Genomic DNA, 21182 nt, shown 5'->3' with positions numbered 1-21182 from the left:
CAATGGTAATGACTTGTAATTCAGTTTGACATTTTTATGCCTTATCATATTTAATTTAGGAAGTGGAACGAGTACTACATTTTTGGTTACCCAGCCTCGGCCAGCAGGCGCAGCTACCTTAGTTGTTGTTCTCTGTTGTCCTCGTCGCTTTACTTCTACACAGAGTGGACGGACCACGACACAGCACTGAAGGGAAGGAGGATCCATCAAGCAATAAAAAGCGGAAGATATTAGAAGAAGAAGAAGAGCTAAGGGTGGCGAGGGTTGTTAAAGCGCAAAGTTTGGCAACTCTACTCAGTAGTAACAAGCAACGCTTGCTGTCGCCGCAGCCAGCTGCTGCCGCCACCATCAGAGTATTTTTAGAAATTTTTATGCGCTTTTGTTGACTTCTGACCTCTTTTGCAACGCACATTATTCGACTTAATGGTCGCCCACCAAAACTCTGGTTTCCCGCAGATGCCCGAAAATCGTTAGAAATGCGAGGTATGCATAATTTGGAGTTAAAAAAAAAAAAAAAGGCATAACTCGAAAAATATGCATCTGCAACGGAAATTATAATTATATATGGTAAAACTACAGAACCAATGCTCCCCCCTTTCCTCTCCCCTTCCCCCTCCTCCCCCAACAAGCTTGGGGGACTGTGGGGAATCGGGGATTTTGGGGGGGGGAGCCAAAAGAGGCGAGATATGACGATCCAAAAAATCTAAGGAAAAAAACCTAACCTAACGTAACCTAACCTAACCGGGAGGCCTGTGCCCCCCAGGGACCCCCCTACAACACTAACCTAACTCTAACATAAACCTAACCTAACGTAACCTAACCTAGCCGGGAGGGGCGCAGCCCCCCTGGACCCCCCTACAACACTAACCTAACCCTAACATAAACCTAACCTAACGGGGGGGCTGCGCCCCCTGACCCCCCGTCCAATACTAACCTAACCCTAACATAAACCTAACCTACCGTATCCTTGCTTTGGGGCAGTTTCCCTCCCCCCACACCGGTTCTCTTATAGCTTCACACAATATGCCCTACCTCTACCAATACCCCTCCTCACAATACCTTAAAGAAAGGATGAAGGTCCTGGCTGGTCCTCTTCTCGATTGTACACTGACTTGCATCGCAGGAGCGATGATTTCCCAGTAATCAAATTCGCAACCTTTACAACTAATGTCCCTGGTGGCCATGGCTGAACTGCGCACACAGATGTCTGTGCACCTGTCTGCCCAGCTGTGCCCCGCCTACGAATACATATAGCAAATTCCCATTGGCGCAGCTCGTGCTGTTAAAAAGTGGTGGCACGTCATTGGACAAAAGAACTATAGACAATAAGAATCCTATTCAGCAGTTACCCACAAACCTCAGCTAGAAACAACTGCAAGTCAGTGTACTGCTCATTTTCGAGTGTGATGGAGCTCCGTGGCTCGCAGCAGCTTGCTGGACTTAGAGACTTAGAGAATCTCTAACTCGCCGAACGCCGCACATTTGAAGGCTTGTGTACAACACACTAAGGCCGAGCACTCACCAAAACTCTCACTGACGGTATTCACGGTAAACACGTTACATAGTATACTGCACTGTGCTATACGTATTATACAGATCGGCGTGGAGCAGTGATTCTAGAGAAGAACCTTATATATTATCAATTAATTCACTACATTTCTCACCAGAAAAAAAACATAAGCCACATCACAGATTCCATGATTAGGTGAAACTGCAAATTAACCCTACTCCTATTACGCTAAATAGCTTTACTTATAGCTTACAAATGTCCTCGTGATGGCAGAGTAAAAAAAAAAAAAAAACGTGAACCCCCATGCAGCTGATAAGACTCGTCGCCAATCTCAAGGGAATCAGGAATTCAGGTTAGCAGACCCAAATTTTTTTTTCTGGATCCACCACTGCTCCTCACTAACAAAACACGCGTGTGAATAAGGCTTCAAATGGTCAGCAAGTTATTTGTGTTAGCAATCAACCAAATATGTGACTGAACACTAAACACATTGAAAACTAACAAACAAGTTACAAGTTACATCCAGTCTTAGTTGAGGTAGTCATAAAATGCCTTCGTTTTCTGTTGTCTTTGCATCATACTCATATTTTAGATAAATCACTGTGTGTATCGTTAATAGGACTCGTGTGATAAGCAACAGCTCTGCTAAGGTGCCTTCAAGAGCTCGGCGGACTAGACCATATTATTTATGTTTATGATGCTAGTTTTGTAACTTCGTGGAGATATATAAACCATCAATCTCTCTCTCTCTCTCTCTCTCTCTCTCTCTCTCTCTCTCTCTCTCTCTCTCTCAAGCAATTCGTTGTAGTAATTACCTAAGAACGTAATAACCTGGCAGTGGTGAGAGCCATAACAGTACTAGTAGTGTTGAAATAGTAGCAGCATCACACGTGCTTTCATTCACTAATACCAAACTTCTCTTATCTAAACTACCTTGGTACTCACTCTCCCTTGGTCTCTCCTCCTCCCTGCGTCCCATCGTACTGCTAAATCCAAGTAGTTGACGAGATAATACCAATATTCTCAACACAGGTACGCAGCACTTCCCCAGTCACTGCCCAGCCAACACTAACGCTCTGGCGAACAGAAGATTAGCGACCTTCTACCTTTATGTGTTAATTTTTTCCCTTTTGAGTCTAATGGTCACTGGTACATAAAAGAGTGTTAATAAACTATATAATTTATTTCTATTCATTCCTGGGTATGTGGTTGCGTTTATTTTGATGTTTTGATGTGTGTTAAGGTGTGTTTTGTGGGTTTGAATCTCGAGTCGATGCTTCGGTCCTGTCTCGAATTTGTCTCGTGTGCCTTTGTTTTTTATTCCATCATTCTCATCTACATATTCAATTTCCTTCCTTCATTCTCACCTGTAATTTCCTTCCTTCCCCCTTCCTTCCTTCCTTCATTCATTCATTCATTCATTCTGTCTCGTATCTTCGAAAGCTTCATGGTTTTGAAGTTTATTATTGAGAGAAAAACATAAATGAGAGCTGCGTCCCCTCTACGAGTACACACACACACACTCTCTCTCTCTCTCTCTCTCTAAAGGCTACACAAAAAGAGCATTAAATGTATTCCAACACAATATGCAACACTAAACAGACGCACCTGGGACGCCGTAACGGTAACCAATAGCAACGTAACACTGAACAAAACAGATTGAACAAATATAAATAAAATAAAATAAATAAATAATAATAATAATAATAGTAATAATAATAATAATAATAATAATAATAATAATAATAATAATAATAATAATAAAATAATAATAATAATAATGACTGAATAAAAAAATAACACGAATAGCAACAACAATAATGATGGTAATGATAGTAAGTGAATAATAATAATAATAATAATAATAATAATAATAATAATAATAATAATAATAATAATAATGATAATAATAACAGGTAGGGTGGCAGTGGTGATGCGGGTCGCCAGGTTGCCCACGCCTCTCCTGCCTGGCCACCGTCAGGGAACCGGTCACTTATGTATTTCCCGCCACAATACTTAAAAACTTGCAGAGGTGGAGTGGGAGGGAGGGAGGGCAGAGGATTGAAGAGGAGAAAAAAGGAAGGAGGGAAAATATTGCTTAAATAAGAAAGCAAATTAAAATAAATAAATAAATAACCCCTTCACATTTTTTTTTTACCTAGAGATTTGTATGTTTTTTTTTTTTTTTTTTTGACATTAGAAAGAGTCTATGAAGGTCAGAAGATTAATGGCCCTAGTCTTCACTATTTTAATCCCCTCTCCTTAATTTTCTGAAGCTGTATAAAATCACCAAATAATGAGCAGAGTGAATATGGAAACGTATCGTGGTACTACTTATGGGGGTTAAACAAAGACGCGGCACACACACACACACACACACACACACACGAAAGGAAAAGAAAGTGATGAGAAGCAGAATGTGAGGGGAAGGAAAGGGATGAGGAAAGAAGAGAGACAAAGTGGGGAGAGGGATGAGAAGAATTAAAAGAGAGAGAGAGAGAGAGAGAGAGAGAGAGAGAGAGAGAGAGAGAGAGAGAGAGAGAGTTTTTATATGAGCTAAACTCCAGCCCGAAATTTTCATTCTTATGAGCGAGGGTGTATGCCCAGTATACTGTGCAAAGAAACAGGGATATATATATATATATATATATATATATATATATATATATATATATATATATATATATATATATATATATATATATATATATATATGGAACAATAATGTAACAAGGCTTCCTGTAAATGTTATTATTTTACCTTATTAAGCAAAGTTAATCTTGTCATTCCGTCATATTAACAAGTAATTACTGCTCTTATTACACATAAAAGCTCTGCATATAGCTTAAAGATGCCCTCAAGATTGCTGGGTTTTGAAAAATTGAATCCCCTCCCAGCTGAAAAGGCTCGTCACCAATCGCAAGGACTACAGCATTTCAGGTTAGCGGCCTCCATATTTCTAACTTGGACCCGTCACTGTCTGCAGGATGTTGGTGATGTGGGTGTTGAGGCGCCTTAGCGACTTCATTCACTAATCAAATCCGTATCTTTTAACACGGGCAGATCTTAGGGGCGGCTACTTGGCCTCAAGCCCCGAATGTTTTCCCAAGGACCCCGGATCTGATAAAGATCGGAGGAAAAGAGTAGTCTGAGTGTAATGTGCAGTACTGACCAGAGAGAGGCAACATGCACGGGAAAGCAGCCTGAGTACTTCTGCAGGGTTGCCACACAGATTTTGCTGATAGTAGGTACCAGATCACATGAAGAAAACGTACCAACATCTAAAATATACCTAATAATCAGGAACATAATTATTTTCTTACCTCTGATTAAAGCTGTAAATCCTCTCCACCCCACGAGTGTCTTCACAACACACACACACACACACACATCCCAAGCCATCCACATACTTTTTGGGGTACCTCTTATCTCAAAGCCCACCCTCTAGTAAACCGTTACCTCGAGTGAGGAAGCCCAACCTACACTCGGACCGTGGACAGGATTCGAACCCGTGCGCTTGGAGACCCTCGGACCCCAAAGCCCGCAGGGTTCCACTGTACCATACATTCATATTTTATATTTTTTTCTTTCAGTGAACGTGAGGTTTACATTCATGACATAAAACAGTGGCTTCAACAAGGCTGGTGGTGGTAAGACATTTGCATCATTAAAGGATCTGAATTCTGAAGTTTTCTCTGTGTCTTTTCTCCGCCTTGAATTGATGGCAAGTTGTATAAGAAATAAATGTAGTTTCGGTGTGCTTGGAAAAAAAAAAAAAAAAAAAAAAAAAGCGTCTGCACCCACGGGGCTAAGCCCGGATCGCCTAGAATTCAAGGTCTGCCCCTGCTTTTTAGGCAAGAGGGACACTGACCAAGAAAAATTATCATCAGTGAATAGTAAGTGGAGGATCTGAAAGGTGCCAAATAGAATACCCTAAATAACATGGCACACTTGAAATGAACACCGATGATGAAAAGTTCCAATTTATTATAAACGACCCACCTGGAATGAACAATGGTGGAGAACGTTCAAATATGAAAATGTAAAATAAATCCTCACCTAAGTAGAGCCACTCGCCGGCAGTCATACAGAAAAACAAACTCAACCCAATCGAAGAAACACGTAGGATTTAAATGACCCAATTAAACTTACCCAAATTTCCTAGTGACCGAACACTTGTACCTTCACCAAAAGTCACACACAAAAACACAAGGCATATTGGTAAATGTTTATTGTGTAAAGTCACATTTAGCAGCTTCTTATGTGAGACACTCACGTACCAAAAATGTTGCTGCTAGTTATGCAGATCACTATACTTATCCCTCAGATTACCGTTAATGCAGCCAATTCATTACAAGCTATAAAAATACTTTATGCATGAGGATGGAATAGACTGGATTCAACAAAAGCTTCACACCAAGTTTTGTAAGTTTTCTCAAAGTGTGAACCTTTTTTTATTTTTTTTTCTTTTGTCCCCTTTTTTGTTGTCCCTTAACATAAGCTTCCCCCTCTTGACCCCTTTCCCGGCTGGTGTTGCTGGGTCGGAGGTCAATTGTGTGTGTCAGAATGAGTCAGAGCTAGAACTGCATCTTCAGCAACCTTTTTTTTTTTAAACATTTCATCACTTTGCTTCACTACAAACAACACTGCAATCGGACAGACAACATTACGACATCTGATATTTACACCATTTCTAAGGCATAAAATTTTGGCTTCTATTTTGTATTTTTTTTTGCCGAAACCTCTTAATGACAGACAAGAAAGTTAAAAACGATACTGATGGGGAGCTGCATTTCTAGTAACAGGATAACAGCGAAAAAGGAATTGCAGGAGACAAAGGTTCATTCGCAGTTAACACACACTTCTAGCCCCGAGCCTCACCCAGTCACCTGTGCTTAGTAATGGAATGCTACAACACACCCTCCTGTCACCCTAGGCACCCCAGGGCTCATACCACCTCACCCTGACACACACACACACTACCCTCACACACCCTCAGCTTGGCACTGCTCTAAAGCTTAATGTTTTCTTAATGATGTTGGGATTACCCTCCAATTAGACCAGATGTTGAAATAATGAACATTGGCAGAACTAATAAAAATCAAGATAAATATTTCTGTCTGCATCTGTGGCAGCAACTACTGTAAGCTTCCTGTGAATAAATACTATATACAGCAAGGTAAATCTGGATATTGTCTTTAAAGTGGGTCATTCGTGCCGTTGTCCGGAAACAGAGTGAAGCAGCGCACGAGATCAACGCCAAAATCTATCAAAATTTTGTATCCTCTCTCATTAGCAATCCAGATTTACTGAAGACAGCAAGCTCGACTGGGGCTACGAGACGCATGCGGGGAGGGACCAGCATCACAGACATCAACAGTTTGTAAAATTGTGTTCAGGTGGTGTGTTCTGCTTCACAGACCTGAACCTCACTATCTTCTTGCTGATCCAACCCCACCTGAATCCTCCACATGATGGAAATAATGTTTTCCAAAGGAAGTATGTCGTCCTTGGTTGTAAAAAATGATGTATATACATATGAAATAACTACATTAATACAGTACTGCAAATCACCAAATACACCATCATTGACACTAATACCTTATGAACTATGAGCAAAGGTGGGCAATAATTCTGTTTCATACCATAAAAAACAACTCATCTTTTTTTTTTTTTAAGTCATCAAGACAAGAAGCAGGAACAGAGAGGCTGGCAGAGGTCAGGTCATGGGTCCATTCACGACCAACTCTGAGTGACCTTTTCCTCCTCAGCGAAAACTAGGTTGGAGGTCCAAAGGGGTCCTTCCATCAAGGCAACATTGGAGGTTTTGATTTGAATATCCACCAAATGGAACTGAACATAAAAGTGCTTTTTAACTCAAACAAACATGACCATCTCTGCTCCACAACACAGCACAGGTTGGCTCAGTGGGAAGGTGTCTGGCTCAGCAGGTGACCACAGCAGTGATATACAATCCACACCTGCTGACTCCTACATTTTCTACAATCAATAAAAAAAAAAAAAAAAAAAAAAAAAAAAAAAAAAAAAAAAAAAAAATGGATATTTATATATATAATGGCTAGAGTACACATAATATCTTTTCCCCAGTATTACATGAGCAAGGTATACACAGTGACTCAACAAACAAAAATGTATCAGTCAGTGGAGAAGTGATTTAAGTAATAACAGGTGGCAAGCACAGCACTATGGACCCCTCTCACTCTGGACAGAATCTGAATGTACTGTGGTCCTGGGTACTCTTATTCACTCCTCGGCAGCAAGACACAGAGTCCAGCGGGTGTGTGGCGGGGCAGCGCCTGCCGCAGCCACAGTCTGACCGAGGGCAAGCTTAGTGAAAGAAGGGGACGCCGCTCAAAGAAGATCCCAAGAGGCTGCTGGTTTTAAGTAGTTACCAAGTATATTGCAAAATGTTTCTATCAATCGAAAGAAATTCTATATGGATTGACTAAAATAAAAGCAGTTACCAGTGTCAAGATGGTTGCTGTGAAATACAACATTGAAAGGAAACTAACCTATGTGAATGCTTCCAAGCTCCTCTATGATAATGTCAATCACAAAAGCACTACAACAGCCAAAGTGTCCTGCACATTCAGTGGTTATTGTTATGACGAAAGGCAAAACAAACCAGATGGCCCTAGAACCGGTTGAGACAGAGCTGGGAAGTCCCACTACATACAGTATTTATATATATATTTATTTATTTATATATATGTATATATCTAGTTTTAAACATTCAGATACCCAATACATGAGAATGCTTTTCTGCAGTACTCAAGCCATAACCTTCAGAGGATGTTATCACACCGAGCAGTAACTGTAGACCCTAAGTAATAACTCAATCACACAACTCTCAACCTTATCACAGTAGTCAATAATGCTTTTGCCTCTCGCCATCCACTTGTAATACATCCCATGAACCATGATAAAAACAGCTATTACTGTAATATAACACAAGGCAGAGACATGCACACTTTGGAACTATTGGTTAGAATGAAAGACTAGAATGCCATGTAAAAATATAAGACCACCTTGTGGGGATCTCTCTTTAGTAAATATCTCTTCACACAATTATGACCATTTGCATACGATTAATGAAATGTAGAACTGCTCGTACTGAGGTCAGCACATGATGAAACACGTGTACTAAGTTCATGACAATGTTGGTACTGATGTCAGCACACAAGAGTATGAGCTGACAATGTAACACCATACTGGATGTTGTAGACACAGAGTGTATACCTGGGGGTGTATGTGCTGAGATCAGTACATAGTGAAATACATACCTACTAAGGTCAGAATATGCTGCAGTATGTTATATTTGGACCAGTGGGAGGTCAGCAAAGGGAAGAGACCAGTGATGGTGTGGAGAAAAAACAAAAGTTAAGCAGCATGAGAGGCTGGTGGGAGCAAGAGGTCTGGACAGCCCCGCCTTTCCCTTTAACAGGGGAATGTTCCTCTGGGAAAAAAATAATAAAAAATCTACCTAAGAGTTTGTGATAGATGAACGAGATCACAAAGGGGAAAACACAGGGAGACCTAGGTAATCATGGTGAAAATCGGAAGGCAGCATCAATATTATACCATAACTATTGGAGACAAGATAATGTGCTGAAAACCTGACATGTTATGTTAATCAGTATCACTACAGAAGGCTTCTGTAAGCCTACTGTGGGGGATGAAAGAAAGTGAGGTGCCACACAACAGAGAGGGAGAAGAGAGGTCAAGATGAACAGGAAGAGAAATTCTGATTTCAGAGGGAAAATAAATGGCATCCATGACACATGCATGTATGCGTGCACAGACATACATAGATGCACACACACATGCACATTTGCATACATACATACATACACACACACACATACACAAACACACTTGCTCACATATGCGTCAAAAAATCAAAGTTAAACTAATGGAAGTAAGGAAGGCTTTTCTATCTACCTGAGCATACACATAACCTAACTCAAGACAGGCAAACCCCCTCATACCATGACCACTACCTGCACTTCCCTAAAAATTCATTGCACAATCCATAGAAAATAACTATAAAAAGTTAATCTAAAATGCCTTATCATCACTATAAAGAAAAACAGAAATTTACCACTCTGTCTCCTTTTATGCTTTGAGTACCTCACCAACACTTTAAGTATGAAATGAACTTAAAACTTCTTTAACAATGTGGTAAGGCTAGCCAATAGGTACTTGATTCCTCTTCTCTACCTGTGTTTAAAGCTATGTCCAGTGTTCCACCACCAAGCTGAGAAGCAGCCAAGCAGACCAAAATAGGACAAGAAGGATTCCCTGCAGCTCCCACAGGAAAACGCGGCCAGAGCTGTAAGGTTTTACCCGACCAAAAAGATGCACACCACTCTGCTACCCTCTGCTTCTCTACAAACATGGTTACTGCTTGGCTATAAAATATTCAAGCAATCTCAGTCCACATATATACTTGCTACAACTTCGTTTTTTATATACCTTAATAATCAATCAATATTTGCAGTTCTACACACTTCACATCTGAACAGCTGCAAACATTTCACTGGCAGGGATAAGAACATCCAGGGTGAGTCAAGACTAATACAGAGGCCCTCACGGCTCCACCAAGACGAGAGCAACTCCATTTTCTTCACTTGACTTTGAATTGAGATTGAGTTGAGACAATTTACATTTCAATCCAACAATTTCTCTTTCATCTTCAACTGGTGGACATGATCATCCAGAAAAGGCAAATATCATAACAGTAGACTTTAGACTGACCCCAAAGCACAAAACAAACGGCAGCTTTCCTTGCTGTATTCAATCAGGTGCTGCAGAGATGGATGTGTCATCACCATTCAACGATAACAAAGAACATCTTCCTTTGTTCCAAGTCTAAGCTGTGAATTAACAGCTTCCTTTTCTCTACAAAGTATCATAATGTGTGTAGTATTTAACCCATACAGCATCAGCGATGTACAAAGTGTCAGTCTAAACAAATGCACTGTCAGTCTCGGTGGCATAACTTGTACTGATACAGTTTCTTAGGAAAAGAACTTAAATTCAATGGCAAGTAATACTTCCTAAATGCTCCAACCTGCCTGTTCCCTCCAGTCCATCACTTTGATTTCTCACCACATCATCATTCAAAATCTGTCAGACAGCTTGCATTGATGAAAGCAATATGCTATGGGGAGAAAAAATGACTTGCAAACACCAATAAACTGGCCTCAAACTTTTAGTTTTACATGACTGTACGTTGGGATACATTCAAGACACCTCCCTATATTTAGCTAAAAGAACACACATGATATCTGATACAAGCATCAGTGTAGAAAGTCTAGTTGTTGTCCCAGCAGTGATGAAGTGTTACCTTGGCATGGGTTGCACCCTTAATGTGCATTACTGGTGCTGGCTCTTTGACCTCACAGTTCATTTTCAATCAGCAGACTGGCATCTATGACATGATCAAGAGGTGCAGGCAGCATGTGCTCTTCAGGCCTCATCAAGAACAAGGTAAATAGTGAAAAAAAGTTCTATGCAATGTATTGGCAATCTCAAGAATGGACAAGCATTACATGAACCTCCTTCTGACTGTCCATAAGTCAAACATAGTGATCAGACAACATTCACTATGGCACCAGGCAGAAAATCTTGAAACTAGAGCTCCTAATGCTGGCAACCAGGCAGAAAATCTTGAAACTAGAGCTCCTATTGCTGGCAAAGTGAATGTGTGCAGGGTTGATTAATCAGATGCCATGATATTCTGTGGCATGTGTTACAAAGAACATGAAACGGTAATGTAAGATACTCTTCATCTCTTAGACAAGCTACAAGTGCGCTGTTATGGACAAGAAGGGGACACGGGAGGATTGTTTGAAGAGTTGTGCGAGTAGTTGTTTCCAGACCACACAAATAAACACTGTGACCATCCAAGGCTATGATGCATGACAAACAATTATGATAGTCCACACTGCCTCCTGGCTACACACTTCTACCTTCTGCTTCCTCCTACTGCAGACTGTGATCTACAATGTTGGCGTTAAGTATGCATCAACATTAAATATCATGAAGGAAAGTAATGAAAAAGTTCAAGCATTAGGAATGTGACATGGGACTGCTTGCTTCTTTTAGATTGCTCTGAGTACTGCCATACTCCGATGAATTACCGAGACATGCTGAGCTGAGAAAGAACGCTGAACGAGAGTGAAAGTAACACGAACATTTTCTTACTGATGGTGAAGCGACGACTTACACGTTATATAATAAGTGAAGGACATGTTACAAACAGTTATATGTGAAATGGTCAAGATGACCTGGAGAATAATTATCAACCAGCAATTAATACCAACTGAAAACTGGAAACAGACAAGCTTCACTGGCAGGCTGTGAATGGAGGCCTCACTAACAGTAATGGAAAATAATGAGCGCAAAAAGTGTCCGTACATATGCACGTTGATGTCACGGTGATTGTTTTCATCACTAGAAGATGTACAACAAATAAAACAGGACACTGCAGGTGACCTTTACCTCCTCCAGCAGTGAGAATGCTGGGAGTGCAGGGGGCCACCCAGACACTTCATCCCTAGGGTAGTGGTGCTGTGGTTTGGGTTTTCTTTTCCTTGTGATTGGATGGACTGTTTGATTTCTACAACACAAAAAGTTGAATTTGGCAGATACAGTTGTATGTAAATTTTGGTTGATGCTGTATGGGTTAAAATTTGTTTTTTCAATTTACCAAATCATGCTCCTGTAATGTGTGGCCTCAAAGGAATTAAAGTTCTTCAATAGACATAGAATATACATATAGATGAGCATATAACACATCTACCACAAACAGTCTGCTCTCCACTGCAGTGCACACAGCCTCGATCTCGACTTGCATTACAGGTGTAGCAAACAATTGTTTCCCTTGAATTATTTTCTTACTGACCCTCTTTAAGAAAATAAGCACAAATATGTTCATGAAGCAGAATGCAAATCTGATCTCAACTCAATCTCAACCAAAGTTAACTGCAGAAAATGCACTTAATTCTTACAGCCATTATACCTTGACCGAGGAGTGGAAATGTAAGCAGCACAATCATTAATCTTGCCTAGTTGTTGGGAACACCAATCTTAGGATAAATACACAGTACAGAACAAGTGAAAATTAGTCAAAATATTGTCCAATCACATGGCATGGCAATGAGTAAGACACATCATGACAGGTGGCCTGCACTGCTCAGGCTTCCTAGATGCACAAGATCACAGTGGGAACACCATCACTCCTTGCACATGGTCTGTGCAGATACAATATGGACGAGACAAATAAGAAGTATGATTACTTTGTGTGCTCCAAAGATAGGTCAAGCAGTAAGTGCTAATACATAGTATTATGTTTTGTTGTCTAGCACAGGTTCTTGAAAAATCAATTGTCCTTTTTCTACGGAAAATATAATGAGCCACGAGTGCCCATCGGATACCTCTTATTCATCCTCGGAAAGCACACTGCTGGTCTCTGTCACTGGCTGAGCTGCAGCCCAAGCTGTTTCTCCATGTTGGCAATAATCTTGCAGTGGCAAGTTAAATCACACTATGGTCCCGTATGGAAAGATGGTAGACTATAAATAACCAATTGTTTTCCTTGCAATGAGATTATAGTACACCAATCTGTCTAAGAGGCTTGCAAGTGGCAGGGTGGGAAGATTAGTTTTACATTTACTACACATTAAAATCAAGTTTGCTTGCAGGCAAAGCCCATCACAGACAGGCCATGAGACTGGACGAGAGCTAGCTGGCTGGCAGACTGACAGAGTGGATGACTGAGTGCCAACCGGTGAGTCGGCTCAGTCAGGAGTGATACAAGAGTATGGTGATAGTGATGCTGATGATGAGTGCCAGTAGCTCTCAGGGTGTGCTGCTGCTGCTCTCAGATACTTTTTTTCAACACTGTTAATCCATTGTGGAGGTTTACTAATATGTCTTCACCTTCACAAATCAGTGCGAGACATTCCAGAACCAGTAGGCCATATAAAAAAAAAGAAGTATACAAAAAAACACTAAATATAATAACTGGTCTCTGATATAATTTCAAACTTTGATCAATTTTTCCTTAAGCAGTCACCAGATGGCAGCACACCCCGGCATCATGCACTGGCTGAGATCACTGCACATGAGTGAGTTGGGCGCGGCAGGTCAACCTAACACTAAGAGGGAAGCAGCAGTCGTCCTCAGCGGGCCCGGCGCCTCCAGTCATCCTCTGCGACCGACGAACTAATGATCGTCATAAACACCCCAGTGCGGTGCAGCAGCAACAGCAGTGGGGGAGTCATGAGGTCACAGGTGCAGACTGAGGCTCCGCTGCCAGCCGGGGGCCCACACTCAGTCCCAACCATTGTCCTTAATCATGTGGGCCAGCTCGATGATGTACTTTCCTTCCTTGTACTTCTGGCTGGACTCAAATGCATGCTCCTGTCAAACAAAACACACACCATAAACAACCAGGAACTGTTAAATTGATCATTAAGGAACACTTTTTACTAATCAACTACCTTTCGGAAATTATGACTTATCAATAAAAGGAAAACTTTTGAATATCTAAAAGCAGCAGAAAAGAAATGCATGTTTGCGACACCAATTATTTCCATTATCACTACATTTACATAATCTGCACTGTGTTCTGAGTGTAAGGTGAATCTCTTCAATGTATCTGATCTTGCACTACACTCAAAGTTGCCCTGCAATAACACTTTCCCACCACCCAACACACAGCAGTTCTCTGGGGGTGACTCACATATTTCCAGCCCAGCGTGGTCTTGCAGCACTCACAGTAGATGTCGGCCACTGCATGTAGACCAGTCAGAAGCACTCTTTCCTCGGCTGGCCCGCACCCAACATTCACCCTGGAAAGACCCTCAGGTCAGCAACATCACTTCATTTGCTCCACACACCCATCTTGTCATAACTCCTGCATTTATACCCAGAAGTCACTTATTCTTACATTCTCATTCATTCCTTTACCCAAAATTTTGTGACCATCTTGCTTGCTCATCATCAAAACAGACAAGATAACTCCACTGAGCTTCATATCTTTTTTACCTTCACCACTTTCCTGCACATTAAGGAGGTCAAAATTTTGCAGTTTGGATGAAAATTTCAGTAGTTTTCTATGTTTTGTGTGTCATAGAAAATCAGAGTTTGTTAGAGGAAATTCAAAGATTCTCGAGCAATTAAATCTTCCAGCACATCAGCTGTTTACACTTCCATATGCTAACTTCAAAAAGCACTTCAGAAAATTGTTATTTGTCCAGTATACTGTTCTTACATCTAGCAATACTGTGTGCATGGTAATACTTGAGCTCCTGTCCTGGTATTGAGAATGAAGTGTGATTTGAGGAGACACAACGTTTTATCTTGTGAACTTGCTAGTTATTCTCTTATCTACAATGGCTAAAAAGTCTGAGATGCTGCTAGGTTAGTCTAGAAAAGGTGCCACTGCATATTTGGTCAAGAAAGCAGAGAGAGAGAGAGAGAGAGAGAGAGAGAGAGAGAGAGAGAGAGAGAGAGAGAGAGAGAGAGAGAGAGAGATTTTTCCAGTTATTAACTAATTTTAGTCAAATTTATTTACCTGGAAAGCAAAACTTTTAATACAAAGAAACATGTGAGGGAGATAACAACCTGTGTAATAAAAAGTAATACGTGTAAAGAAAGGGAAAAAAAAAATATTTTACATTCTTTTAATAAAATTGACAAAAATTTTATAACAACTGCAAGAAAGAAGCAAGACTACAAGTTGTACAGTATATCTCATAGAATTAAATTTAAACAGGAAAAACTTGTAACTAAAAGTATGAAAATCTAGTTCCAGTTATTCTTATCCATAAATTCTAACACTTAACAAAACCCAAAGGGAAAACATTACATATGTGACCGACCACCTAACATCTGTAGAAGATATAAGCAGATTGGATCAAAATAAAGTAGTTTTGGGGGAGATGTTGACCTAAACCCATTCAGTGCTTCTCTCAATAGGAATTTCAAACTGAAGACCAACAATTCATCCTTGCATTTCAGTCCATCCCTCAACTTACATCAATAACTTCAGCATCATAGTTCCCATTAATCAAGCCTTACATTGACCTGAATCAACAATACACATGACTAGGTAAATCTCAAGCATCCACTGAACTTCCTCATCCTTCTCATCTTCAAAGACAACAGACAGAGGACAATCCCTGAACCTTCCCTGGACCACCACTGTGATGCTGGACAGACTGAAGGAGCAGGATCCAATACTCACACTGAGTTGAAGAGGTATGCCCGACCTTGGCTGCCCTGAAAAGACTGCAAGAGAGAGAGAAACATATTAAACATATTAATTAATCATTGACCAACTAGGCAGGTGACTAAGGCAAGTTTATAAAAAAGTATGATATATGGTGTGAATGTGACTCCCCTTAGTGCAGGCTGCAGACAACACATGAATGGGGAAATGGATGCATGACAGACTCCCAGACAGATTACACTTACAGTATGATGAATGGGAAACACCTCTTCACCTTGAGTCAAGATAAACCTTCACCTTCAGGCAGGATACACAAGGGCAGTGAGTGAAAGCTACCCCACCACTAATCATTTCTAGTTTATATGACAGGTTTCAAGACATTTCTCCCTATCTTTTAGCTAACTCTATTGCACCTGCAGATGGGTTGGCACCTAAGTATTTTTATTATTATCTTTTTTTTTGTAACCCTTGGCCAGCTTTCCCTTCTTACATAAAGAAAAGGCTGAGTGTGAAAATAGTTACATAAACGAATGAATGGCCATGAAAGGATGACATGAACACTACAAGTTGAAAGACTGATGCCCAGAATAGAGGGAAAGAGAAGAGGGAGAGGATGGAGAGAGTGGGATGACAGCAGGATAGAGGGGAGAGAAAGTAATCAAATGGAGAGAAACAGGTGGAATAGCTGGACATGTAAAGGCGGGTAACACAGAAGAGAGACCAGATGAATGACGATAAGGGAAGGGAAGGAAAGAAAGGAACGGATAATTCTAAAATATATAAAAGAGAGCATAGATAGAATCCTCCAGTTAAATGGAGGAAGAATTAAGAGAGAACTGAAAACTAGAGGGAATAAACTGAACAAAAGTGTAATAACTGAAATGCACGAGGGAGAATCAAAGGAAAGGAGAATTAGAGGAATGGAAGTGAAATATATGACAAAACAGAACACAGACACTGGAGAGAGAGAGAGAGAGAGAGAGAGAGAGAGAGAGAGAGAGAGAGAGAGAGAGAGAGAGAGAGAGAGAGAGAGAGAGAGAGAGAGAGAGAGAGAGAGAGAGAGAGAGAGAGAGAGAGAGAGAGAAATGACAGTAAAATATACAAACAGCACTATCAAAAAAAAAAAAAAAAAAAAAAAAAACAGAACACACTCCCACAAAGTTTTCTCCTATCAATGCACGACAATAAAACTTAGTAATACTGACGGGAGATATAAAAAAAAAAAAAAAAAAAAAAAAAAAAAAAGAAAGAAAGAAAGAAAGAAAAAAAAAAATAAAAAAGAAATAAAAAAAGAGAGAGAGATATCTGCATCCTACAAAAACACAACCCCCACAAAACAATATCAAGGTACAGTGCATATTTTATACACATCCACACTTGTATTATTTAGTGACCAAGGGGAGGGTGGAGGGAGGGAGAGGAGCAGGAAGACACAATGGGAAAGAGCAGCGATGGATGAAACAACAGAGGGAAAGCAAAGAGGGAGGAGATGAACAACATGAATAAGACCATGTGGGAAAAAAAAAAAAGTGAAAGACTGCATCAGAGAGAGAGAGAGAGAGAGAGAGAGAGAGAGAGAGAGAGAGAGAGAGAGAGAGAGAGAGAGAGAGAGAGAGAGAGAGTATATATGGAGTGTTTCCTTCATACAATAATGAAAGATATTCCAAATTCTGCAAAAAATATAAATAAAAAACAAAATCCAACTACCATTTCACCTTAATATTTTACCACGTTAATTTGCAGCGATATTTACTTCTTTCCGTCCATGTATATTTAATTACGTTGTACATGATTTCCCTCTTTACAATATTAATCTGAGGTGTTTTGTCATTTGTCCTCACATCAATATCGTTTTCCTGGAGATTATTTGTATACTTCCTGATTTCCTGACAGTTTGTTTAGGATGGTCTCTTATTCAGCGTAATGTGTGCTGCTTTATACATTCACAAGTTTTCAAGGCTTCCTCATATATATGTAATGATTTTCTCTTTGTGTACTATTGTCATGTGTTGTTTTATATATTCAACTATTTCCTACGGCTTCTTCATATATATGTATTGTTTTTTCTTCTTAAGTACTGTTGTCATGTGTTGTTTTATATATTCAACTATTTCCTAAGGCTTCCTCATATATATGTGTTGCTCTATACTGCACCTTATGTCATTTTTGAGAAGTTTCCTGCTATGTATGTTTTTCTTTTCTTCTCATGTGTTGTCATATGTAATGGCTAATACATTTCACAATCTTTATTTCAGTTCCCTCATAATGCACATATCATCTTCTCCTTTTATGTATCTTTCATGCAATCAGTAATTTTCTAGTACAGTAATTCCTGCTATATTTGTGATGACTTCTCATTTACTGTAATAAAACCACACTGTCTTTCAATGCGTCAGGTGTTCTCTGTGATCAAGTCCAGCTGGTATGTTGGCAGTGTTGTTACTTTGCTGTGTGTTATGAGAATGCTAATCCCAATATCATTAGTGCAGCACAAATGACTGCCACACCACCCATGCCACTGCCCAGAATAGCACACACATGGCCAAATGGGAATTCCAGAGTTGCTAGTGACTACAAGAGACAAGAGACACACTGAGGGGAGTCAGTCAGGGGAACTACTTAAAGACACACATTCTGTCTCAAGGACCCCATTCTGAAGCTACATGGGTTTTTAAGGGTCTTTTTATAGTTTTGTTGACATATTAAAACAATTTATGTATGATTATATGGAGAAACACCCATGAGAACCCCTAAATCAAGTTTATGGCCTTTGAAAATTGAAAATTGTTGTGATGAGAGCACAAAGTGTCTGAATTACAGGCCAGTACACGCCAGTCACACAACTCTTGGGACCCGTCATGCCTGAGTTCACTGATACAAGAACATTAGAAGATGAGGACCCCTGAAGGAAGTCACCACGCAACATACATATCTCCATAAACCTATCACTTATACATATTATTGGGCCACAGTCACACATCTCTTGGGACCAGCCACACCTGAGTTAAATGATACAAGAAAACAAGAACATGAGGACCCCTGAAGGAAGTCACCACGCAACATACATATCTCCATAAACCTATCACTTGTACATATTATTGGGCCACAGTCACTCAACTCTTGGGACCAGCCACACCTGAGTTCACTGATATATGAATAGGGGCACTACACTGCGATAATACTTCCACCCACTTTTAATTCCTTCCATACGTGTTATAATTCTTTGAGACTAAAACACGTGATGTGGGTGGAGAAAAAGGCGCCATCTATCACTCTGTTACTATGAAGCATAAATAAATGTAAATGTACGCTCGTTTTTTTCTTTCTAAATGATGTCTGTCACTACCATGGAAAAAAAATAATAAATAGGGATATGTGTGGATAACTAAAAATGTATGACCTGCCACTTCCATGAATACATAAATGAGTAAGTAAATATGTAAATAAATAAAAAGACAAATAAAAATGTAAAAGAATGAAATAAAAATGACTTCTTTCTAAACGATTGGTGAAAGTGTGGGCCTTTCACTGAGAAAAATCAACCTAAACAAAACAAATAGTAAACAAAATAGATTAATAAAGAAGAAAGTATAAAATAGACATTAAATAAAAGAAGGTAAGAAAGCAGAAGGAAAGACAAAGGCAGGTCTAATTTCTCTAAAGTTTCCTATCCTTCCCACTCCCAGCCTCTCCCAGTCCACGCCTCTACCAGTTCCAGCCTCTCCCAGTCCACACCTCTCCCAGTCCACGCATCTCCCAGTCCACGTCTCTACCAGTTCCATGCCCTCCCAGTCCACGCTCTCCCAGTCCACGCCTCTCCCAGTCCATGCCCTCCCAGTCCACGCTCTCCCAGTCCACGCCTCTCCCAGTCCACGCCCTCCCAGTCCATGCCTCTCCCAGTCCACGCCCTCCCAGTCTACGCCCCTCCCAGTTCCACACTCCCCCTACAGGTCCCACTGGCAATGCACCTTTCAGCTCCATAGCATTGCTCACACACACTTTATTATTATAGGCTCGTTGTGGCGGCAGGAATGTTGGCAAGGAGCTACGAGATTAAGGGAAAAAATATGCGGCAGTGGAATATATACAATTATCCACTTCCACTTCCTCGTCCTCCAACTCCACCACTACCATCACCACCACCACCACCTGCTAATGCTATTTACGATTCCCTAATTAATTTGCACTGCCACGCCTGCTAGTGTGTAATTGCCTTCTTAAATGGAAAGTGTTGGCGATGCAGTGGAGTATTAGATCAGGTGGTGGTGGTGGTGGTGGTGGTATGTACATTTAATCCCTTCAGTACCATGACACATTTTTCTATTCCTTTAGAGTTAGTGATATCTAAGTTGTGAAAAGTAAACAAAGCATAAGAAATAAATAAATCAATAAAACGTTTCTCCGTTGCGTAAAAGGAGAGAAAGAAACACGCAGGTACTGGAGGCGAAAGCTTCCCTTTAGTTATTCACTCGCAGACAAACCGATAGACTCGCCTGGCTGACAGGAGCACACCAGACCACGCCGAGAAAAAGAACAAGAAAAGATACGGTTGCTATGAACACACACACACACACACACACACACACACACACAGTTCGACATTTCCAAGCCAGCATTACAGTACAGCATTTCCCCAATGAGTAAAAAATGTATGAGTTATGTGCCTCCACCGTCCCAGGGGAGCAGAGCGAGACCATGGGGGGAATGTTGTTAATTAAGACTCTCGTGAACTACACGTGAGCGGCGGCGACCTTGCAGTGTTCCCCAGCAGGTGCAGTAGGAGCAGCGCGGTCACTATGGCAACGCTGGGTCTCTTCACGCCGCTGCCAGACGACTGATCGTTACCAGTGCCAAGGGAATAATGCTTCAAAACACGTTACATCCAATGACACCCTTCTCATGCCCCTTCCATCACACCCACGCCTGCAGGGCCGCCATGTGGGGTGCCTGGAAGGGGTGGGGCAGGCAGACGGTCAGCTTTGCCTGTATCACACCAGGGCTGCTGGAGAAGAGAACTGCGTAGAAGGTTCGCGAGGCGGCGTCCTCACCACCCACACACAGGTGCCACCGAGGGCACTGGGAACGTGTCCGGCCCCCTGGGGATGACACACGGCCTTCCGGGGGTACAGGAGCCACCCTGAGCTACAGCGAGTGTGGAAAGCCTCCAGGGTGCCACGCTCCCTCCCAGTGCCACAAGCTGCAGATCCGCTTTAAGTGCCAGGAGGTTCCGGTACAGCAGAGCCTCCTGGAATGCCCCATAAGCCTGCCGTGCCACAAAGCTCCTTAAACACCCTCACACGCCCCGCCAGTACTGCAGCCGCTTCCTGGGAGTGCCTCGCGCTATGTCAACAAGGTCATGCAGAGCAGCCAGTGCCACGGTCATGTTTACTTGGTGGTGGGTGCAGGTTC

General features: G+C 41.1%; 1 protein-coding gene across 3 annotated transcripts in view; it reads right to left on the bottom strand.

Moving 5' to 3' along the window:
- Window positions 1-5726: 5726 nt before the first annotated feature.
- The window catches only part of LOC123506338 (protein yippee-like 2), a 130883-nt gene continuing 115427 nt past the window's right edge, over window positions 5727-21182 (bottom strand). For all 3 annotated transcript variants that reach the window (XM_045258322.1, XM_045258321.1, XM_045258323.1), the window contains 3 exons: window positions 15789-15832; window positions 14283-14391; window positions 5727-13960 (listed from right to left, as the gene is read on the bottom strand). In XM_045258322.1, the coding sequence (XP_045114257.1) occupies window positions 13871-13960; window positions 14283-14391; window positions 15789-15832 (243 nt within the window). In that variant the 3' untranslated portion in view covers window positions 5727-13870. The remainder of the gene's footprint in view (window positions 13961-14282; window positions 14392-15788; window positions 15833-21182) is intronic.

The sequence above is a fragment of the Portunus trituberculatus genome, chromosome 19, assembly GCF_017591435.1.
Source record: "Portunus trituberculatus isolate SZX2019 chromosome 19, ASM1759143v1, whole genome shotgun sequence".
NCBI lineage: Eukaryota > Metazoa > Arthropoda > Malacostraca > Decapoda > Portunidae > Portunus > Portunus trituberculatus.
Note: the sequence above shows the minus strand (reverse complement) of the source record. Positions and strands in the feature narration are given on the sequence as shown.